Consider the following 25,138-nt stretch of genomic DNA (forward strand, 5'->3'; position numbering starts at 1 on the left):
CTCTATCTAAACTCTATCCTCACCAAGACATAAAGAATCTCTAGGAGATTCAAGAGATGGTTCTTCAGATTGCCTTCCATCAGCAAAGTTCCCTTCACAGCCTCGTATCTTCCAAGTAGATCACTGATAAAGCACTGGAAAATGCGCCTATTTTCTACCAGCAAAGAGTAATACATAAGAGCAAATGAGTGTCATATTTATGAAGACAAAGGTCTTTAAAAGGTGGTGTATCTCTCATGATGTTTTATTGTTTTTAGTTGATAAACCTAGCACTGAAATAATGGGCATCATGACTATTTCCACCTTTATAATCCGGTGTAATGCTTCACAGTAGGTTTTGGATGCATGCATTTCCTTGGTAACCTCCACAAAACGTTCCAAACTTATAAGCTTGTCCTGATACAATATCTTTTTTATTTGAATACATTATCCTAACTCTGTCTTTTTTTGTTGTTGTTGTTAGCCTCTGAACACTATTTTGCTTTTCTTTTCATCTCACGGCTTTAATTCAATAGCACCCATGGCTTTCTCACTTGGCCTTTCCTTGGAATGCCTATATCCTTTCCTTCCTTGGAGGTACATTATCTACCTTAGAGTCTTTCCTAAACATAAAGGATAAAGTGGAGGAGAATTGGAGATCTAGCTACATGGGATGATTATTTTTTAAGAGAATCATCCACAAATGAATATCTATTTTCCTTTCCAGTATTCCAAACACATATACCTTCTACTTACCACTTCTAAACCACCAGCTGGTGGGGAGTCAGCCAAAGACTGGGGCCACCACATAGCGAAAACTTGGAATAAACATGCAGGGAAGGTGTAAAGGCAGAGTCTGAAGGGGCACAAAGGCAGAGATTCATCTTCTGAAGATATTCAGCAGTGGACTGTTTTGATAAGACAATAGACGGTGGATGGGGTAGTGGGGTTGGGAGATATTCATACAAACACACAGGCCTGACTAGTGTAGGCAAGTCCCCTTCATTTCCTGGTAACCCAAACGGAATTATAATAGAAAACGAAGGAGGAATGCTAGGGGAAGCGAGAGCTCTGCATGGCCCACTACAAATAAATAAAGGGTTCCTTATTGTGAAGTCCTCACTGGGGAACAACGCAGTACATACATGTCCATACACTGAAAGCAATTCACTCTATGCACATATGTTATTAAATTTCCCTTTTATACTTGTCTCTCCTCTTTACCTTCCAGCTTTAGGGTTGAGGACCACAACAAAAATATTACTTTCTACAAGCATGGGTGATCGTCCATCCTACTCAGGAAAAGAAAGAGTAGCCTCTGGTATATAACTGCATAGAAACTCCGACTGTTCTTTCCCTCTCCCTTCTGTCATTTTTCTTTTATTCCATTTCTCCTCTCCTGACTACAGCCTTGGGAGTTCCCTGGGCTTTTCTCATCTACCCTTCTCACACTTTGGTGGAATCCTATCTTCTCTTGATATTAATAAAACAGCCTCCCACCATGTGTTAATATTCTTGTTCCTATGGTGAATGTGCAGGAACATTCAGGCCCAGTCAAGATTCTCCAGGTTTGACTTTGCTCCCTGCTGCTAGAGCCATTATGCTAACTCTCGGTTAAACTCCCAAGAAGTCCAAAGTGAAACTGATTTCCCAGTTGCGTGCTCCTTCCAGGCACATTTCAAGAGTCAGCACCACTGCTGCAGAAACACCATCTTTGTGTTTCTTCTGTTTTACCTTGGAGTGGTGATGCTACACAAATTCAATTTATTTGCTAAAACTGTTGATGCACAAGAACCTTTATTTAAATCAAGTAAGCCAACATACTTTGAAAGCGTGGCTGTAGATCATTATCTCTGGGCAATGGCTTTCTTCCCTGGAGCTTCCATCAAGGGTGTGCATTGCCTCTCCCTGGAGAGCTGGTATAGCAGGCCTATGACATCGGTCTGATCACTTGAGAGAGGAATATCGACACCACGGATCTAAATGACACCTTCACCACCGTCACTCCAGCCCCAAAGCATCTCTAATTAGGTAAAACAGAACCAGAAATGCCTTAGCACTGAGAATCTCCATCAACTATATAATCCTCTCTTTGTTTTGCTCCCTCTAATTACGAATTATTTCTCTTAAGACAATGAACAAAGCACATACAGTAAAAGAGAGCAGGCAAGAGAATGAGAGTTGGAGAGATGAAAGTTACAGCAACCACACAAAGTGGCATTGAAATGAGAGAAAGACAAACACATTCTCTATTCAAGTGGTCACAGACCCATTCAGGGAACGCCAAACAGCCTCAAAGGTAACATTCACCACCAACAGAGGAGAGGGGACAGAAAGAACAAGAAGGAAGGACCGAGACAGAGATAAGCATTTGTGTGGACCTAAGGACCTATTTCCAGAATGAGATAATACAGGCTGCTTGGTGAGTTCTTTATTTAATGCAAATTTCCACAAATTCCCTTTATTTATTACCATAATTTCCTAGTCTTTAAGACTTTCCTACCCAAAGATATATTCTATTGACCCCCATGTGAACTGTGCTTGAAAGAGCTTATTTTTCTTTTAAATAGATTTCTATATTTAGTTGTATTTGGCCTTTAGAAAATAGCATTGTTGGGGTTGCGGAGATGTTGGTCAAAGGCTACATAATTACAGTTAGGTAAGCAGGAGTAAGTTCAGTATTATATTCTTGAAAAACGCCAAGAGAGTGCATGCTAAGTGTTCTCACCACAAAAGCAATAACTATGTGAAGTAATACATTTGTTAGATAGATTTAGCCATTCCGCAATGTATATATACTTCGAAACATCATGTGGTAAATGATAAATACATACGATATTATCAGTCAACTAAAAAATAAAAAAATAATTTTTAAATATACAAAAGCGTTCTTCTACTATTAGCATTTTCAATTCGGTTTCTTCAGCATACCCTCCTTCGCCAATTTGTTGAGGCCCCTTACATGCCCTTTGAGTGTGAAATTTTACTGCCACCTACTGTTAATTCCTAAGAACTGCAACGCAATGAGGGGTAAGGGGTTCCTTTGAAATCTACGGGCAAAAGAGGGCAGTGAACACGGAAAAGAAATAGGTAAAAGAAAGAGATAGAGTTGAGGAAAGTAAACCTTAATACGTTTATTCAACATGAAACATGAAAATCTGACCATCACACATTTTAGCATTTTGAAGATGAAATGAAAAATAAAATTACTAAACACAGCACAGTCATGTAGAAATAAAGGATGTGAGGCTACACTTTAGAAATCAGTCTTTGCAACACCCTGGCCAGCCCACTTTCTAAGAAGGGAGTGAAGGAATAGAAAAGGCATACTATCCTAAAATCCAACCAAGGGAGACATACGCACAGAGAGCTGGTAGGTAGTGCCCTTTAGAAAAAGCTGCACTGAGCCACTGGCTTTATCCCAGTGACTCTGGGAGCCCTGGCCAACAACTCCTGTTGAGACATAATCCATCTGGATTTTGTGAATGTGGAATTTTTTTTTCTTTTTAAGCATACGTTGAAATATAAAGCTCTGGATTTCGAAGCCAAATCACATGAGTGCTACGCTTAGTGTTAGTATGTGGCGCTTATAAGAAAAGCCATCTCACGTATCTCATAATTTGGGATATGCAGTACCTACCTCGTGGTGCCATGGTAATTGAGTAAGGGCTCAGCCACAGCTAGTTATTTTTATGAAATCCAAATAAGGACTTCTAAACCTAGTTTTAGAAAATGGAAGACAAAAAATAAAAATAAAAATAGGTGGAGTTGGAAGCTGCTTGGCATTTCTCCTGAAGATAACTGTCATATACCCCAGAAGTTTTCCTGTCTACATCTCCTACCATCCCACCTGCTCCTCAGGAGAGAGTGTTTGTGTTCTTGGTGGTAGGGTGGGAAATAGAATTGAAAATGTCGCTGTCTCTTCCCAACTCTTCTGCATCTAAAGATAGGAGAGTTTCTCAGTAATACATCAGGAAGGGGACTCTGTGAGAAAAATATAAAATGCCAATAAAACGTGGTAATACTAAAAACAAGAATAAAAGTAGATCATGTAGACTACCTGTGAGAATGATTTAATTAATTCAATATTTGAATATTAGGCAGTGCTAAGGGATTAACTCCACTCCTGAAGTTGTGGGAGGTACTTATAACATCTCATGTCCACTTTCAAGGAGATTCTAAGGGAGTCACGGAGTGAGACTAACTTCAAACAAGCATTAAGGAAAACTGTAAGATGACGTTTGTTGTTGCTCTTATGCATGGTGATTAGCACGAGATCCAGAAAAGTTAGACAAGGGGGAAATGTGGTCTCCATCTTCCAGAATTTCAAATAAGCAGTGTCTCTATATTGTGGGGATATCTCTTGTTCTGGTCTCTTCAGATTTGTGGGTTCGGGGGGCCTCAGAGGTACCTCAACGAAGTTCCACACCAACTATAACCCCCTCCACCACCGTTTCCAGTGGCGACATGGGCATCCCTCCTACATCCCTGACCCCACCCTGAGCTATCACCGGTCAATTTCCCTCCCATCTGAGGTTGGCAAATATCCTGGCAAATATCATTGCAAGGATTTCAAAATGCTCAGTCTTTCATACTTTAGACCTGTTTAATGCAATTATTCACCCAAGGCAGATACACTGAGAAAACAGTTTTGGTGAGAGCTTGAGAAAGCAGCAAAGGACTGACAGTTTATTTTGGAAGTGAGTGATAGGGAGGAAAGGAGGTTGTCAGGAGGTGGCTGAAACCTTAAAACAGACCTCTGGGCACGAAAGCACTGGACTCCGAAGAGAGTGGAAGGCAAACAGGAGTGGAAGGCAGGACAGAGGGGCAAGGCAGTGCCTCACTGTGCTCCCTGGGGGCTCTGCCCCTCTCTGTGGAAGTGGGGAGGAGGGAAGGAGGCGAGGGGCAAGCTTCGGTGGCTCTCGGAGGGAGGACGGGATGAGGGCAGCTTTTGAAGGGTCAGTCCCAGGACCAGTGGGCAGAAGGTGGGGTTTTAGATGCAGAAATACTTTGGGTCACAGGTAGATGTGCCAAAGTCATACTCAGTAGAAACTGTGTCCTCCTCTCTGATTGTCAGAATTGAAAGCAAATATTTAGTTTCCATCCCAACAGGTACTGTTATATATAAAGTGAAAATTTGCTTTATAGAAAAGCAAGAAAGAAAAGAAAGTTGGAAAGAAAAGTTGCTTCCCACATTGCCCTCTGTTGCCAGAAGCTGCTACAGAAGCCCAGTGACAGGGTAGATGTCCTGAGGAACCTGGACTCCACAGGCTGCGATTCTCTAAGGAAGGATGACCTGACAGCTGACTTAACCTTGGATAATTGCCCCCTTTCAGGAAGGAAGGAAGAATCATTGTTAGCATCCTCAGAAACTGTACCCACTTTCCTGATGGCATGACCATTTTTCCAGTATGCTCCAGGGGATTATTATTATTCCTGGCTAAATTTTAACCCCTGTGCTTAGAAAAACTGGGCTCTCAAGGAGAGAAGTGCCATCATTTTGTAGAACTAGTGTCCTTTACATCAAAGCCAACTAGCCTTTGCGTGGATATCATCCATCCTGCCTTATGTCTCTATTCCATTCACCTAACTGATAAGATTTCAACGTCCAACTGTTGCTATCAGGCCCTCCAGGAAGACCCAGTGATGGGATTAGGGCAGAGAGGACCTACTGCACAAAAATGGATGGCAGAGGGACCCAGCCACTGGCACACAGCTGCTCCCGGGGACACAGGACAGGCTGTGCACTGAGTCCCCACCTCTGGCACAGCCACTGCAGACAAGCTGTTTCCGTGCTGGTTGACCGTAACTTTTGAGTGCACAGAGAGATGCAGTTATCATCACCTTCCCCGATTCAGATGATGCTGAAGTGGTTTGTTTTGTCACAAAAGGCTCTGTCACCTTCTTACTAACTTTCTTTCATGCCTTAAGGCAGACTGTGTTCTTGGAAGGAAGGAGAAGTGTCTTTTGTTTTGTTTTTCAAGGAGACTCTGATAGTTCCCCGAGAGTCCCTTTCTAGCGCTTTCAGCCTGTTTGCGAGCTTTTCTACACCGATTGCCCTCGTGCTTCCTCCTGCTCCAGCTTCTCCTTGCCTCCTTTTGTCAGAAATCCTGAGAAAGTTCTGATATTCTGTTCCATCCTTATGTTTTTGTTAGTTTATGGTTTCCCATGTGCCAAGTCATCTTCCCCTCTACTTAAAGAGCATCTAAAACCTCTAGAAGGACTAAATTGCACTGATATAACCAAAATTGCCCAGAGATACAACATGGGGAACATCTTACTGCACAGACTTCTTAACACGATCCTTCCTTGTCACCGTACCAAGTGCTGTGCTCCCTAGTGGTGCCCACAGCTTCCTATCCTCACCATAGTTACTTTTGACTTCTCACTTGGGAAATACCAACATCTCTCTGAGTCAGGAATTCAAGTGCATCTTTAATATTTTGATATGTGAATTCCTTGGATCAAGCATACCCATATTAAACTTTGAAATACATAAATGGATTCCACAGCCTCATGAAAATATTCAACATTCTACATATTTTGCTATAATTACCTTGTGATTAGATAGCAATCCAAATAGACACGTGTCTATTTTGGTTTGATAGAGTATCGTTTCTCTAACATCCAAATCTCATCCATTCATCCAAAAAGGCTGCCTTGTTGAATTGAATGCCTACTATTCCAGCAATGGTGCATGTGGTGTTCCAGAGGGAACAGTACACAGTTTGGCCCTCCAAGGAGCTCACAAGCTTTAACAAGGAATTTGAGCAACTTTCCCTCACATTCGCAGTATTCCCGAAGTGTGAATGGGTAAGGCCACCAGCTTTTACAAAAGAAAAAAAGAAAGCCACTCAACAGTAATAACATTATGTTGTGCTGTAATCATTGGCAAAACCTGGATCTCACAGAAACACAAGGCCAGAATTTCCTGGCATCATTTTAAATAAAATGGATATTTAATATTAAAATAAGCTTTTTTTTTACTTTCAATGTCAGTCAAAATAAGATCTGGAATTCTATTCTGGAATTCCACTAACTGAAATTGAAAATGGAAATGTGACTGCATTTCCCCCAAGTGGTTTAGGGCCTCCATTTGCATAACTGATGGAGGAACAATTATTTAAGAAGAAAGCAAAGTCTTTTATTAAACATTTTGCACACATATAGGAACAGAGTATTATTGTGTGCTTGGTTTGAGTAAGTCAGGAAGAAAAAGAAGAAAGGAACATACATGGCATCTCCCCTGCCTTTTCCCAACCGGAGTGATTATCCAGGGCAGGCAAGGTTGAGACCAGTCAAAGGTAAGTAGGGATGGGACCCAACAATCTTGGTGAAACAGATGCCAGGAACTATCTCTACCCTGACAGCAATGATCTCATCTCCAAGATATATTCCAGCAAAACCTGCATCCCAGTAAGAAGATTAATTTTCTCCCTCTTATCTGATTGTGATCCTCAAAGGATATTTCCACAACCAAAATCACTGCCCGATAGTCTGTCTCTGTTGAGAACCTGGAGTTTTGACAATAAGCACAATTACCCTTTTTATTAGGGTCAGGCCATAACCTGATGTTCCCAGAAGAAATTGAGTAAAGAAAATAGACGACATGGCGACCAGAGGGGAATGAAGCTATTTCTCCTATGCTCAGCCCAGAACACCTACATTTTTGAATGGGGGAGGTTTCAGGGCTGTCTTCTTGATATAGTGATTCAAAATTGTAGACTACACTAAAAGGCCAGTTTTTCAGTTTTTAAGGTTATTAGGTATTTTGAATATCCCTAAATAATTTCTCAGTTGTGCAAACTTCCTTAAGCACATATCAGGTAGATTGATGTTAAACTGTCATTTAGTGTTTTCAGTTATTTGAGGAGAATTTCTAATTTATACAATGAGGAAAAGTCAGATACTTATCTATTCATGTGCAAAAGTTGAAGAAAATATGCATGGAATCTGTAAAATGCCGATTTTTTGTCTTTGAGGCTAATATTTTTATTAATTCTTTAAATACTCATCCTTTCACATAGAAATAAAAAAGTAAAACGTAAAGAAAGCAGAAAATTCTATTTCCTCTCATTTCCAGAATATTCTATATGTGTGTGCTTATGTGTGTGTATATATATGTGTGTGTGTGTATATATATTATATGTGTGTGTGCGTATATATATGTGCGTGTGTGTGTGTGTGTGTGTGTGTGTGTGTGTATATATATATATCTCCATCATAGCACTTCTCAGCAGGAACTGTAATAGATGGTTTATGTAGTATTTCCCCTTTGAATATAAGCTCTTCAAAGGCAATAAGTATTTCTTATTTAGTTTTTTATTTTATATTTTCTGTGCCTAACTACAGACACTGAAGGTGTCCAATATTGATTTTCTCAATGAATGATTGACTGAATGGTTTAACCTGTTTCTTGGAATCCAAATGAAATCACAAATCAGACCTCAAGCATTATAACTCAACCTTCGATAACTATAGACATTGAAGGTGCCCGATATTGATTTTCTCAACAGATGATTGACTGAATGGCTTAACCCATTTCTTGGAATCCAGATGAAATCATAAATCAGACCTCATGCATTATACGTTCAACCTTCGATAACATTATCTCTTGTTTGAGAGAGAAATGTTCTGCCAATCATAAAAACCCATTAGCCCTGCTTAGTTGATCTGGTAAGAGACACCTGCTGGACACAGATGTCTGGATTGAATACCTGCCCCCAGGTGGTTCACTACACTGTCTCCTCAGTGTCTTCATCCAGTAATAAGATATTCTGTTTTTACTTGTGTGACAGTCCCTTATCTTAGCTCTTTCATGCTTAGGACATGGGGATACTGAGAACAGGTACATCTTTTCAATTTGGGGGTTTCTCATAAACCACAAAAAACTGAGTACTAGGAAAAAGATTATCCTGATTCAGAATATAAAGCAACTATCTGCCAGTCCCTCTAACCTGCCTGCCCTTAACCCATCCAACTCAGAGAAAGAAAACTAGGAAAGAATGTATCAGAGTTTTCATTCAGTGCCTATTTTCTTATCTCATAGACTCTAAAATGGGGCAAGTCCTTCCTTATGACTCAATAGATTCTGCCTGCTAAAACTTAATTCTCTCCTTATTAATCTTCTGCCAAAATGAAATACAGTCTTGTCACTAAAAGTGGTGGTACAATTAATGATAAGAGTAAACATCTTTCCAGAATCATGTTATTTTAAATAGAACTTTCTTAGATGCTGAAAACATTTTTTTAAAACTTAAAGAAAAATTCATTATGGTCCTATCAGTAATAATGTAAGTCAGCCACCTCTCACCAATTTTATTTCAAAATGGATTATTAAAGATTGTTTTCACTATGTTTACAGGCTTTTAAGACACTACTCACATTGTACGTGCCATTCTTTGGAATGGTAGTCCCTCCTAGAGGACCTGTATATAAGTAGGCATGTATATATCTTCCTTAAAAATTATAATGTTTCTAAATGGAAACATTTAATATAAATGTAACCACTTCTAGTAATGATAGAAATCTAATTCATCCTGTTTTATTCATTTCCGCTCACTCTCCCTGAAGTGGGGAGGTTGATGGATCTAAGAAACTGAAGTTTAAAACTATGGGAAAACCCTGAGGAGACCCAAGGGGGCTGATCAGTTAGAATCTGGAGGGGAAAGGGCTGCCGGGCACAGATACACCTGGGTGCCAGGGTGGTAAAATGTGGAAGGCACTGTAGTTGTATTCCTCTGTTTCCCGTATCATTATTTTAAAAAATGTCTTCCCAGAATTTTGCTTCTCTTATTTGCCTTCTCAAAGAATCAATTTTGTAAAATTTTATTCCTGTTAATCATCTATTTTGTTGTCTTATTCTCCTTGTCATTAGTTTCTGTCTTTGTCTTTATTATTCTTCTCCCCTCTTGTTTCTTTGTTCTTTACTCTGGGATCCTTTTTCTAGTTTATCACATTGAATGCTTTATCTGTACATAATCATTTTCCCCTTGATAAATGACTTTAAAGTCATAAACCATCCTCTGAATACATTAGCTGTGTCCTGAAAATTCTGATAAGTAATATTTTCAGTTCTAAGAATTGAAAGTTTCCCTTCTGATTTCTTTTTATAGAGTGGTTTTTTTGGCACTGTCAACAGAGGGTTAAAATTGAACTTTCCCTATCTCCAAGTTGACTGGGGCTTTAAAGCTCAAACCTACAGATGCCGATTGTACCTAGAATATCACAATAAGTCTCCAGGCCCTACTCATGTACTAATTCTTAACTATTCTGGGTGGAAAGGTAAATTTTGCAATATCAAGTAGAGATGAACTGCATTTATACTCTGCAACACAGAAGAACACATGTACCAGTATGTTTGCTTCATTTTGTAAATTAGTAAAATATTAGAGAACAATATTAAAATGGAGAAATAATTTACAGCATACTTGTGATGCAATATTCCATACCAAAAATTATTCAAAAACTATATATAGCAATATGGATGAATTTCAAAAACATGATTTTGAATGAAATAGAAAGTTCCAAAAGTATATCCATTATGCAACATAGGTAATAAAAAAATAATACAAGTTGAGTACCCCATATCAAAAATGCTTAGAACCAGAAGTGTTTCAGATTTTGGATCCTTTTTTTTTTTTGATTTTAGAGTATTTGCATTATATTTACCAGTTGAGCATCCCAAATATGAAAATTTGAAATCCAAAATACTCCAATGAGCATTTTCTTTGAGCGTCATGTTGGCCCTCAAAAATTTTCTAATTTTGGAGCATTTTATATTGCAGATTTTCTGATTAGGGATACTCAACCTATACAATACAAAACAAAATCATAACACAATATTATATGTTTTTATACTGCTCTATTTTGTTTATGGATTGAGAGAAAGAACTAATGCAAATATAGCTAAACCACAACATGATAAATCAGGGTGGCTGGTACATGCATGAGTGCCTTCTATGTAATTTTTGTACTTACTTGGATTGCAGCATATTTAATAGATATTTAATAATTTTTAAATTGAAATCTATCATGATTATTTTTTGTTTAAATCTCTTTTTTGGAAGCAAAAATAATTACTTTAAAATTCATTCTTAGCCACATTTATTTTGGGGTAAGTTTGCAGTTGATCTATTTAATGTGCATATGTGGTACCTATATATTGTAGAATTTTTCACTTCATAAACAGTAAAAGAAAATATAAACCAAAGTGAATCTTTCTGGGGCTCTGGCCTGCTGCCTTTGCACAGTCCCTTTGGGAAGACAGTGTAGTATTACAGTGGAAAAAGCATGCAGTGAAAAATCAAACCGACCTCAGGTCAAACCATGCTTGCCATATTGAGTGACTTAGATAAACATTTTACTCTCTGTGAGCCTCAGTTTACTCCTCTGTTAAGCAATGGCTAAATTTTTTTTCTTTCAAAATGGGGTCTTCCTCTGTCACCCACACTGAAGTACAGTGGTACAATCATAGCTCACTGCAGCCTTGAACTTCTGGGCTCAAGAGATCCTCCTGCCTCAGCCTCCCAAGTAGCTAGGACTACAGGTGCATTCCACCCCACCTGCCTAATTAAAAAAAAAAAATTGTTTTGTAGAGACAGGGTCTTACACATTGCACAGGCTGATCTAGAACTCCTGGGCTCAAATGATCCTCCCGCCTTGGCCTCTCAGAGTGCTGGGATTACAGGTGTGAGCCACTGTGCCTGGCCAGCAATGACTAAATTTAAAAGTTGTTGAAAGACTTAATTTAATTATGGTGCAAAGCAAGTGGGAGGTATTCCATCAACCGCAGTCATCACTAACATTATTAGATATTTCTGTAGCTGCAATTATCTGTTTGTATCAGAGATGATCTCTGAAGGAAATAAAAAGTTGTTCTTCCCAAGGAATTAATGGACATAATAATTTTAAAAAGCAAAAGAGCTAGTGAAAAAGTTGAGGTAAGATATTTAGTTTAGTGGGGCTTTTTTTTTTTTAAAGTGTTTTAAAACAACCTTCTTATTGTGCTTGTATCTTCTGTGAGTCCACCCCCTCTGACCAAGCACTGCAGGGACGACTTGTCTTTGTTGCACAACGTCTGGAGATTCAGCTGGAAAGACCCAAAGGCTAGGGGTGAACGTTTGAATGTTACTTTGTTTTCAAAGTGATTTTGCAGAATTTTTTTTAAAAAAGAGGCAACTAATCTAGTGCATTTAAGAGCAGTAAAAATGACCATGAAAATGAATAGCTGCCAATTGAAGATCAATAAAAAATTAAGAGACATCCCTAAAAGGATAATACAACCGAAATAAAAAAAATTAGAGTTGATTTCAACACAGGGTTTTAAGAACTTGGCCATTACATAAAGTGGTACATTTATTTGTAATTCTTAGGAAGAATATTTACAGTCTTAGAAACAATCACTTCATACATCATGACATGCACATCTGATGTACTATATATGGAAAACTCAGGACACAGAGAAATAGATTGAGATCATATTCTACTTTATGGAAATAGCCTGTACGCGAGTGCAACTAAAACACTCATCTGGTTTGTCCGGGCTTAATTTCTATTTCTGCAGCTAATTAAAACTCTAATTTTCCAATAAGCCTGCCTACAGATAGATGGCCACTTTTCTAACCATCCACGGGTGGCTGACTCACCCTGGTTCACAGGCCTCAATTCTGTATAAAAAGGAAATGGAAAAATACCCTGAATTGTAAGCAATCAAAATGCCATCAGAAGCTAACAACGTGGTTTAATTAAAAAGAAAAAGTCCATGGTAATTCATTTTTTCCTTTCCCCTCTTCACACAAGAAAATAAGAGGTAATACAAAGAAGCAATTAAAATGAAGTCTCCTTTTGCCCTCAGGGTGTCTGAGGAGAACCTTTGCCAATGAAATAATTAGCTCCAGATTTCTCATTTTTTCCCCTTTGTCATGCCGAAATTGTTTCCGGTCTTCCTTTAGAAACAAGGCACTGTCTTGCCTCTTCAGTTAACCCTAGGCTTCTAAGAATCTTCGTAATCTTGTTTGTCTGTCAAAATGATAAGACCGTGTGGTTACAAAGCCATTGTCACTATTTGATTAGGACTCAGATAGGACTGGAAATCAGCCTAATTTCACAAATTGCATTGAACTTGCATAACCTCTGAGATGGAGTGATTGACCTGAAATTAAAGAGTAGGTGCGCCTGGAACCTGCCGCTGCCATGAGGGAGGGCGGGAGGGAGGATTCACTGGGCACAAAGGTACCAACGTTGCTGCAAAACTCCAGCATGCATCCTACTTTCTGACCATGATCAGACCTCAGAAGAAAACATACCTACTACTCTGATCTATGAACAGATGTTGCACTGCTTACCCATAGAGACCACAGCCACAACACAAGCAGCAAGCCCCGCTAGCCAACAAAACCACTTGGCAATATTACATAGAGTGCACGGCCCAGGCTCAGGACATGAGACAAAGGAAATAGCAAGCCACGACGCTGACACAGGTGAAAAATGCTGCGTCACTTCCAAACTACTCATGATCACTCTCCTGCATGTCTTCACGATGCGGCAAACAGAGAAGTCTGATAAATACTGGACTCCATGGAAGAAAACGCTGGTGGCGTTTAAAGTATTTCTAGATCCACACCCACGGGCTCAAGGCTGCTCAGGAGCAGAAGAAATGAAAGGTGAAGCCCCATCAGGAGTCTGGGGTAGATGAATAAGGTGAATAAAATGTCAAACCACAGTGACACCTCCATGAGACAGTGAAAAGAGAATCCTTCCCATTAGTGAACAGCCCATGGTACGATCCTCTCCCAGTATCGCAGTGGCACAGGGGAAAAGAACAGCGAGAGAGCTCTTACTGCAGCACGTGGGAGTGGCTGAGGTCCTTCATATCTGAGTCTTCATAATAGGGAGTTATCATCCCCAGCCCGCTGTCACTCAGCATGCGTTTCCGCAGGGCGGGATTCCACCAGTCTGACATCCTGCAGAAGGAAGGGCACCAGACAGTTAAGCGTTCACAGTCAGCCACGCGACTTAGTCTACTCTTTCTCCAGATGATTCTTGTCTCCAAATGCGAGAAGACAAATTTATCTTTATCGGGTATTTACCAGATACTGCACATTTATTATGTCATTCATTTATCTCAACTATCACCAATTATCTGTATTATTCTGCTATCTTTACAGATCAGAAAACTAAATGCTAAGATTAAGTCATTTTTAAACGTGACATAAATAAGAAGTAATGGACTTGGTGTATTAATAGATACACTGATTAGAAAATAACAAAGCCCATCCTCTTTCACTGCTTCCCTGTTCCTGATTTATTTCCAGAGGAGGCAACTGGCCAGAAATAAGAAAAGGACTGATATAAGTTCTAGTGGATTTTCAGGCTACTTCATTTTTGAAGCTAGAGCTACCAGAGGTCTAACCAGGCCCAAAGCCATTTCTTTTGGCCATTATGTGACATGGAGAGAATGACTGAGAGGGCAAGGCCCAGGGCGACCTGGCAGAATGGGCTCAGTCCTCACCAGAGCTAGAGCCAGGTTGGGTGGGGTAGGAGGACACCCAGACTCCAGTACCTGCTGCCTCTGCAGTAAGATGCGGCATGACACCTGCTTTCCCCACAAATCAAGGGCCTGATGTGTAGCCATGGCCTGCCAAGGTGGCCTTCTCCATCAGCCTTGGGGCTGCCCGGGTTACATCAGGCCACCCTCGAGCCTGCTGGCCTGTCCCTCATGCCAGAACAGCTCTGACAGCACTGGCTCTGGCTTTCTGGGCACACTGTGTATCTGTTCCATGTGGCCACTTCTGCCCTCCTGTGGCTGCCCAAAGACTCAGTGCATACCATGGACATCAGCTGGCCCTGGCAGAGTGGTAGATACTCACAAATAGCAGCAATGGGCAAAAGAAAAAGTGAATCAAGTGAAGAGGGGTAAACAGGTATAAGGGTTACCCCAAGTACACATGCCCGTTTATATTGCATGAGTAGGTATACGTAATTTGCATTAGCTATTTGAGGGTATGTGTGCACATTTTTCAGGGCAACCCTTATTTCAACTATTCAGTCTCCATACATCAGTAAAGCCCTGGTTTCATTATACTTCACAGGGACAGAGATTCTTGTCTGTTTTTAATTTTGCACTGTTGTTTTCCAAGTGTGTACACTAGTACCTGGCACACAAAAAAGCTCTAAATAAATAGTTTTGAATTGTTGACATAACCTAGAAATGTTAATAATATTTTGGTGTTGCAAGGTTGTGGTTAAATGCATGGGTTCTGTCATGAGATAACCTGGGACTGAATCTCAGTTTTTCTATTTATTTTCTGTGGAATACTGGGCAAGCAAAATAACCCTCTAAGCCTCATTTGTCTTATCTATGATCTGGGATAATAACAGTATCAAATTTTCAGGGTCATTGTGAATGATGATCATGATGATGACAATTTTAATAACATATTTAATGAGTGTCTATCAAATTCCAGGAACTAATGCTTTACCTGTATCAATTCATTTAATATTCAAACAATTCTCTAAAAAGGTATTATTATTATTTGCATTTTACAGGTGAGAAAACAAGCACAGAACACTTGAGATGATTTAAGTCATTATGAAGTGGTGGTAGGGATACAAGAGAGACATAGTGCATGGCTCATAATAAGTGCTTGATGTGTTATTGTTATACAAATCTTTACATCTCAGACACCCTGAAAATAGCAAAGAAGAAGAAGAGGAGGAAGAACAGAATAATTATCAAATCACTATGTCCATTTTGTATTTGGATAACAGAGCTACTACAAACATACATGCACAAATGCAAGTTCTGGTGTGTTTTCTAGGTTTGCTAGGAAGTATTTGTGTCATGGGTAAAGACGGCTCAGTCATGGTACAAATCTTATTGGGAAAGAATATTTCTACACAGTCATTCATAAGACAGACTTATGACAGAACCAGCTACACCTCACTCTGAGGAAACAGGCACACAAAAAAATGTATTTCAAATAGTTTGATGTCATTAGAATGTCAAGTCCATTCTGAAAGGTTCTGAGTCTTTAATTTGGTTATCAGCTTGGCTATTGTTGGTGTATAAGAATGCTACTGATTTGTGTACATTGATTTTGTAACCTGAGACCACTGAATTTATTTATCAGTAGTCTCTTGGAAGACTCTTTTGGGTTTTCTATATATCATCAGCAAAAAGCGATAGTTTGACCTCTTCTCCTCCATTTGGTCACCCTTGATTTCCTTCTCTTGTCTGATTGCTCTGGGTAGGACTTACTGGAATATATTTAACTAAGGAGGTGAAAGATCTCTACAGGGAGAACTACAAAACACTGAGGAAAGAAATAGCAGAGGATGTAAACAGACGGAAAACTATACCATGCTCGTAGATTGGCAGAATTCAACATTGTTAAAATGTCTATGTTACTCAGAGTGGTACACAGAGTCAATGAAATCCCTATTAAAATACCAACATCATTTTTCACAGATCTAGAAAAAATAATTCTACACTTCATATGGAACCAGAGAAGACCCCATATAGCCAAAGCAAACTTAAGCAAAAAGAACAAATTGGGAGGCATCAATTTGCCAGACTTCAAGCTATACTACAAGGCTATGGTAACCAAAACAGCATAGTACTGGCACAAGAACAGAGATATAGACCAATGGAATAGAACAGAGAACCCAGATATAAAACCGTCCTCATATAACCATCTGATTTTTGACAACGCAGACAAAAATATATATGGGGGAAAAGAATCCCTATTCAATACATAATGCTGGGAAAATTGGATAGCCACATGTAGAAGACTGAAACAGGACCCGCGCCTCTCACCTCTCACAAAAATCAACTCACTATGGATAACAGACTTAAACCTAAGGCATGAAATCATAAGAATTCCTGAAGAAAATGTTGGAAAAACTCTTACGGACATCAGCCTAGGCAAACAATTTATGAAGAAGACCCCAAATGCAATCACAGCAATAATAAAAATAAATAAATACAATCTGATCAAATTAAAAAGCTTCTGCACAGCCAAGAGCAAACAGACAACCTACAGAATGGGAGAAAATATTTGCATGTTACATAACTGATAAAGGGCTGATAACTAGAATCCATAAAGAACTCAGGAAAATCAGCAAGAAAAAAATCAAACAAACCCATTGAAAAGAAACTTTTGAAAAGTTTTGAAATGAAAATAGACTAATGGCCAGCAAACATATGAAAAAATGCTCAATATCTCTAATCATCAGGGAAATGCAAATCAAAACCACAATGAGACATTGTTTAATTCCAGTGAGAACAGCTTTTATCAAAAAGTCACAGAACAACTAATGGTGGTGTGTATGCAGAGATATAGAAACACTCGCACACTGCTGGTGGGACTGCAAACTAGTACAACCTCTTTGGAAAGTAGTATGGAGATACCTCAAGAGCTATAAGTAGAACTACCATTTGATCCAGCAATCCCATTGCTGGGTATTTACCCAAAGGAAAAAAGGCCTTCTATAAAAAGACATCTGCACTCAAATGTTTATAGCAGCACAAGTCACAATTGCAAAGATGCGGAAACAACCCAAGTGCCCATCAATATATGAGTACATTAATAAAATGTGGTATATGTGTATCATGGAATACCACTCAACTATAAAAAACAACGGTGAACTAGCACCTCTTATATTATCCTGGATAGAGCTTGAGCCCATCCTTCAAAGTGAGGTATCACAAGAATGGAAAAACAAGCACCACATGTACTCACCATCAAATTGGTACTATTTGATCAACACTTATGTGCACATATGGAAGTAACATTCATCAGGGATCAGGCAGGTGGTAAGGGGGAGAAGAGAAGGGTAAATGCACACCTAATGAGTGTGGTGCACACTGTCTGGGATATGGGCACACTTGTAGCTTTGACTCCAGTGGTGCAAAGGCAATTTATGTGACCTAAGCATTTGTAACCCCATAATATTCTAAATTAAAAAAAAGAAAAGAAAAGAAAAAGAAAGAGGACAGTCAAGTGACTTGTCCCACCAGAATGGAAGAAAAAAAAAAAAAAAGAATGTCAAGTCCAAAGCCAAATCAGGCATAGAAGTCACCTCTGGCCAGCCTTATACCTGCACCAATAGAGAAGCACACTCACCCCGAGGCTTGCTCCACTACCAGATCAGGCATTCCTGGAGGTGTCCCCACCGGCTGTGACACCACCATATCGGGGTCCAGAATAAAAATCTCATCTTGGGAAATCTCCATCACAAAGTGCAAATGTTCCTAAGGAAGCAAAATAAGTTTGTAAGATGATTGACAGGATGCTCAAATCTATCATCTAAAGAATAACAAAACAAAGCGCTCTTGGTCTTGAGGAATAATGAAATTCTGTGACATGTTAAATGATCACAGTGTATTGTCAGAAGCCTGATCAGTTGACATTCCTCCTTGAAGCAAAACTGTAGTAGGCAGTGGGCGACAGGGAGAGATGAATCCTCTTGGTTCACGATTCCCAGTAGACCAGGATCTTAATTAGATATAGCCAGAAATTGCCTCATCGCTTCCTCTTCCCAAATACTAGTAGAGAAGTGAAATCCCACATGCCACTTGGTCCAGCATGAGTGTACGACAGCCTGCACTTCTGCACCCAGTGTCTGGTCAAAGCTAAGAGGCATGGCTAACAACTGCTTTTATCATTGGGTTCAAAACTGTACATTTTTTCCCAGGATAATTTGGACAGTGGAAGGACATGTTAACCTTGGGCAAAAGCATTTTTTTCATTACTGAACTCTGGGGACTGATGAACTGAAACTAAGTAGCCCAGATATACACTTGGGGTCTCAAACTTACTAACCAGAAATGAACTTAAAAAGGCATAAAATTTGGCTAAGAAGGAGTAAAAGCACCAGTGTGAATGAAAATTTGCAGTGCAGGTTGGTGATAACGTCCACAAGCTATTTTCTGTACTCATTTGCAAGGTCAAGCCATGTCATTTGAGTCCATAAATCATAAAACACAGTAAGACAAATAAAAGGTTCAGAGCTTAGGTTATATCATTCCAAAATTTGTACATGTTTCAGTGTTTTCATTAGAAAAACGTATAAGATTAGTATAGTTTATTGGCATAGAGTATATTGACTTGGGAACTTTTCAATGTCATAAGCAGGGTGAAGAAAACTTACCTGAGATCTGTCTATTCGATAAAAGCGATCAGCAGAAGTTGCTAGGGGGGAGAAAAAAAGCACATGGCAGTCAGAGTGTTCTGTGATCTAGCACCAAGTGTACAGCCTTCTCTTCCACTGTGCCAGTCAAAATCCTTGCATTCCAGTCATGCTAGACCACTGGCCAGCGCCCAAATCTGTTAAGAAAAACTCAGCACTTCCATGCCTCTGCCATTGCTATTCTAATGCTTAGAAAGCCCTCCCCCATTGCCGCTGCCATCTAAATCTTACTTCTCTTTTAAAGACCAACTCAAATACTTTCGCCTCTGTGAAAGGTACTTCAGTCCCAACCTCCCTAGCCCAGAATTCATTGCTCCTACCTCTATGCACATCTACACTTTGTTTAAACGTCTTCTAGAGACTGTCTTCTCAGGTACTGGGAGACTAAGTCAGAGGCCTGTTTCTTTAAAGGTCTCTGTTCCATTCATTTGTTTATGTCCCCAGAAAGTAGCACAAGATCTTAAACAGAGCTGGGACTCAGTATTTATTAAGTAAATAAAAGTAGAAAAAAACTGTAGTTAGATGGGCTCCCATTTTAGAAAACAGCTTGAAGATTTAGGCCAGGGACCACATCTGGCCTCAAATGAATCATTTCACTTTCAAACTGCATCCCTTAAGCCACAACTGAAGGAAACCAAAACAGCAAAAAAAAAAAAAAAAATTACTTTTAAGCATCTTTAAAGGGGGATTTGGCTACATCTGTAGTTTGAGAAAATAATCTAAATTATAAATTTCATATCTCTAGAAATTATTTTGATTATTCTTAATATTAAAAAATTATGTTCCTCCTCACTTCCATCTGGGTCTAAATATTACAAATAGATTTTTTACAAAAATATCACAGCATGAGAGAGAAAAACTCGAAATGCAACCAATCATTTAAAAATCACAAATACTTAATGAGTAGCTTCTCTGCATAGGGAACTGAGCTGAGAAGCAAGCCAGTTGTGGTCCCTGCTCTCTAAGAGGTAAGAAGAGAGTAACATCAGCCTCAGAGGGACTTATGCTATTTTGTTCTTTTTGGCCATGACTGCAGTCACCTTTTAGAGGCGAAACTCTTCATAGAGTAAAACTAATATGTGGTTTAAACTATTATCTACACTTGTAGTTGCATCTAAGACTTTATATAGAACATGACAACATACAAATATTTACACAATTCTCTTACATGTAAGTTGTTCCTCTGTGAATTTAGGAACAACAGATGATTGTGTTTCTCACGGCTATTGGAATAAAGAAGCTGGAGGAACATTTTCAGAGGCAGTTGATGAGCCATGAATAAAAACCTACATTAATGTGGGTTCCATCTCACGCAGGTACGTAATACCGTTCCCACACTCACACATCCTGTCATACTCTTATCTACATTTATGTCCTCTCAGAGGTACACACGGATAAGCAAAAAAGAGGTCTGCAATGAAAACCATGCCTGCACATACACAAGAGAGAGACTGGGTAGATGATACATTAGGTCGTACATAAGCAAGACTATACAGAGGTGAGAATGTATTGAAATATGGGTAATTGGATACAAATGCCATATTCGACAGTGTCTAGGACAGCGAGAGATGCTTGAGATAGAAAATGAACTCATTAAACAATCATAAGATAACTTGCTAGGCATGCAATACATCATGCTCAGCAGAGCAGATTTGAATGCAACTGAAATTGTCTACCCTTTTTACAAAAATATATATATCATACTGAAATGATGGTCTCATGAAAATAATATGAAAGTTCCATAACATGCAAACAACATAGAAGCGAGTACCCATCCTGGGCTTATAGAATCCAGCTATAGGTCTGAATTAATTTAAGGTAGCTGCAGCAAGGTGATGTTGAGTTCAGCCAGAGTTAAGCAACTTGCTTTGGGGAAAATGACTTCAGGAAAGGGTACTGCAACCTCAGCAAGTCCACACAGTTTGAGATGCAAATACCAATCACGTGGAGTCACACAGGCTTCTGAACGATTTTTGGAAAACTAGAGTCCACTCTATCAATGGCTGCCTTGCTCTGCAACTTTCCCAACACCCTTCCCCCGCTCCCCCAAGAAATGTAGAAACACTCACCATCTAGGAAGCACCAGCGAGGGGAGAGCCTCTGAGCTGAGAGAGCCCTGGGGAAGGAGGTTTCTCGGTCCTGGAAAGAGACACACATTCTAGTGGCTCCATGTGAGTAATCTGAGGAGCTGCCCTCACAACACTCTGCCATAGCACCTACCTCCAGGAGCGAGGTTCTTTCCTAAACAAAGGACTGGTGAGAAGACCAAATCACATTTTTTATTAGAAACAGGGGTTCTGCTGTGAAATTATTTCATAGAACTTTTGTAAACACCTCCCCCATAAAATTTCCAGGAGGTTTTCCATTATTCCATGAAACATTCATGAAGGATCTAACTCGGGATGTTTATCTCCTTTTGGAAATTTCTTTCATCCCCTTTGGGTAATCAAGGAAGTCGTGGCAGCTGGCTATCACTGACACCTGGGTTCTCCACATAGATCTGAGGTATTGGCAGAGAATGGGAAGGAATCAAACTTTATCTACTGGCCAGAAGAGATTGATAGTATGTTAAGAAAAACAGCTGCATCCATGTGCAGTTTCAAATCTCCTTGGAACTAGAGTAGCATCTACTACACGGGGTCATTCATCTGCATGGAAACAAAGAAAATCAGCCCCATATGTTGAGGGCATCCCTATCCTCGGCCTTCTCCCCTCAACCTGATTACAGAGTCGTAGACATGGAGGAAAAGAAGTTGTGCCAGGCTGGCCCAGGACAAAACCATTCTGTTCAACACTGACCCAGCCAGCAAGGTGCTCATCTGCCTTAGCATTCTCTAGGTTTCTCAATTTTAAGGCCTCCAATTATCCCTCGAATATTTAACATCAAGGCTACCTGATAGAAGCACCCTCATTCTTTCCTCTAGGCTTAGATAAAAATATTTCTCTCCTCTCCAAAGCTAAGCACTTAATGCAGTCTCTGCACTATCCTCTTTCCTCCTTTCAAACTCGATTTCTGTGTTATTACTAAAATCCACTCCCTCACCTTTGACCTCATTAAGTCTTCTGATTTCAATGCTTCTCCCTCACCCCAAAAATGAATTCCCCTCAGCTGACCCTGTTACATCTTCTGATGATTTTCTTAATCTCTCCTTCCTTGCCCCTCCGAACCCTGAGGTACGTGCTTAATATCTCCTGCCTCCAACTCCCGTCTACCCACTTCAACCCTGACCTCTAGAAACCTAGCTTCTGACCTGACAATCTTGGAAAGCTGTTCTTCCAAGGGATTTCCAGGACCAGCTTGCTTCCCTGATTTAATACTACTCTCAGTCCCCAAACTTCCTTGGAGTCTCTGAAGCTTTTATTTCTTATAAGGAATTAAGGCTGCATCAGCAGAACAGACTAGAGAACCAGCAGATTGAAAACTGAAAGGATTCTCTCTCTAAGATTCCAAAATTTAAAAAATTAAAAATTTTCCCTACTAAGAGAATTTCTGCTCATGATAACTGAATTTTTTTTTTTTTAAAAAAAGCACTTTTTAGTTTAAAACACATGATTTGGAGCATTCCAACTTGGCTTGTAGTGAAATTGAAATCACTGACAGAAATGGGACAAACGAGGGAGGCCAGGTCTCTGTGGGAAAGACACTGGGAGTTTGACCCTTACTAGGGATTTGAAATGTTCAAACGTAGGGAGCATTCTGGGACTGCAGCTGTGCTGGCAGTGACATCGACTTGGCAGCTGAAGCCACGGTGTGGATGATCTTGTGTGTACCGAGGGGACAGGAGAAGGAAAGGGGATAACATAGGAGAAGAAAGAAGAGAGCCAATCAGAGATTGCATTGACTTCCTTGGGGCTTCATCAACACTGCCTGCTGTCTCACTTGGTCCTCAAGCAAAGCCTATTCTTAAAGCAATGGTTCTCAAAGTGTGCACCCTGGAACAGCAGCCTCAGCTAGAAACTTGTCAGAAATACAAATTCCACAGACCCCAGGTCTACAGAAGTCCTAGGAGTGGAACCCAGAAATGTGTTTTAACAAGCCTTCTGGGTGAGTCTGAAGCTGTGCTAAAGCACCGTGGGCCTAAAGTTACCAGGACGAAAGGGATCCATCTTATTACTAGAAATCTTGGGTGTATGGACTTTTTCATATGAATGGATCCTGCAAATTAAATAAGTGATAGAGAAAAAATTGGTCTCACCCAGGACTGCTACCAAAATTTATATTTATGGATATAGAATTGATATAGCTATGCATACACAGATAGATAGATAGATATTCCTCTTTTTTGAACTGGCTTTGTCATCCTGCTGGTTGAGCTAAACGAAATCTTGACATGTTCTCAGTACCCATTTATGTGAGAATTATGTTTAACATTTTGAGAATTATATTTTGACACGTGTGATATCTTGTCTCAAAGGAATTTAAGGTTCTTAATGCATTTTTGTAAAATATGTAAAGCTACCGACATCTCTCAGTTTGGGTGAGAAATGTAATTATAGACCAAGAAATCTGAAAGTGATTTGAAATGTTTAGTGACAACTATGAAAGCTAATAAATAAAGATATTAAACAGAAACATGGGATGAAACATCAAGAACACTTTCTGAATTTTGATGTTGAATATGCTACAGGGAACACCATGAAAACATATCCTATGCTTCTTAGGTAAAAATCAACTGAAAGACTATAGAAATGCTTGATTTATCATTTTAAAAACCTAAGAATAGATAATGCTGTCACTGGAATATGTAATTAGATAAAAGTAGATATTATTGAGTTTAGTTTAGTAAAATGCAGACTGATATACTGCCTCAGCCTCATGGCTAGATTAGCACAGGCTGATGAAGAAATATCGACAGGGTATACCTTTTTATGTGCAGGTGTCTGTATCTGCAGAATTTTATGCATGTGCCTGACTTTACTTATTTATTTTACTTATTTCTGTTCACTCATTCACTCTACATTTTTATCCACAATGCATTTGATATAACTTGACATTCTTAAAGAGGTTTTATCTAAAGAGAATGTTATCATTTTCCTTGGTGAAAATACACTGCTTGCCATAAAGCTTTTCAAAACACTTTAATGGGTCTTCAAATAGCTTCAACAATCCTTGAATTGTCTGAAATTTTTCCTAGATTTGGTGTGTTTATATGTATGTGCATTTTCCTGGACAAAGGAACCAGTGCTTTCTAGATTACCAAAGAGATCTGAGATTCCCAAAAAGTTAAAATGATACTAATTTAAATAAAAAATCTAGGTCTGAGGGAATTCAACAAAATAAGAAGATTCTGATCAGTAAAATGCCTTAAAAATATCCAAAGACTTGAAAGGAATAGAAATCACTGTTTCCAAGTTACTGGTGATTATAGTGCCAAACAACACAAGCTCTCTAGGCTTGTGGCTATTCTCTCAATAGTGGGTTGAAATCAGTCCAATTCCTGCATAGAAGGACTCAAACTTTTTATTTATTTCCATCCATGATCCCTCTTGAACATTTGTTTTCAGTGCCTTAAGTTCTTCTACTTATGTTTATTTTTATAATCAGACAAGGGAAAAAAGTATATTGAGCATTGGATAGTCTTAATAATTCAAGATAAATAATACATAATTAAAGGCATATGAATCTGATTTAAAAAGATAATTTTATTGAAAAATAATTGCATACTCTCCAAGTAAACTGAAGATTAAATTGCAATTTTGGAGGTTATTAGAGAAGCACAAATAGAGCCCTAACTTTTCTAAAATGCTTTCCTGAAATAGGTTTATATCCTCTTCATTCTTTTTTTGAAACTCTTTTTACCTTTTTCAATTAAAAAAAAAAAAATGAATTCTTAAGGGGACAGCTATTAGCATAACAAGTTCCTATGTTAAAAGTCATTTGGATTCCAAAGAAAAATGTAATTAGTATCTGGGTAGATTTATAATGCAGTTAAACTACTTATTTAAACATTTTATATATACAAAA

The 25,138-nt window shown here is 39.1% G+C and overlaps 1 protein-coding gene across 1 annotated transcript in view; it reads right to left on the minus strand.

Moving 5' to 3' along the window:
* The window catches only part of DGKI (diacylglycerol kinase, iota), a 270,690-nt gene that overhangs the window by 49,810 nt on the left and 195,742 nt on the right, over positions 1-25,138 (minus strand). The window contains exons 25-28 of the mRNA XM_012642753.1: positions 21,243-21,312; positions 19,135-19,175; positions 18,108-18,235; positions 13,821-13,943 (exon numbers count right to left, since the gene is read on the minus strand). Coding sequence (XP_012498207.1) covers positions 13,821-13,943; positions 18,108-18,235; positions 19,135-19,175; positions 21,243-21,312 — 362 coding nt within the window. The remainder of the gene's footprint in view (positions 1-13,820; positions 13,944-18,107; positions 18,236-19,134; positions 19,176-21,242; positions 21,313-25,138) is intronic.

This window comes from Propithecus coquereli, unplaced genomic scaffold (genome assembly GCF_000956105.1).
Source record: "Propithecus coquereli isolate 6110/MARCELLA unplaced genomic scaffold, Pcoq_1.0 Scaffold186, whole genome shotgun sequence".
NCBI classification, from domain to species: Eukaryota; Metazoa; Chordata; class Mammalia; order Primates; family Indriidae; genus Propithecus; species Propithecus coquereli.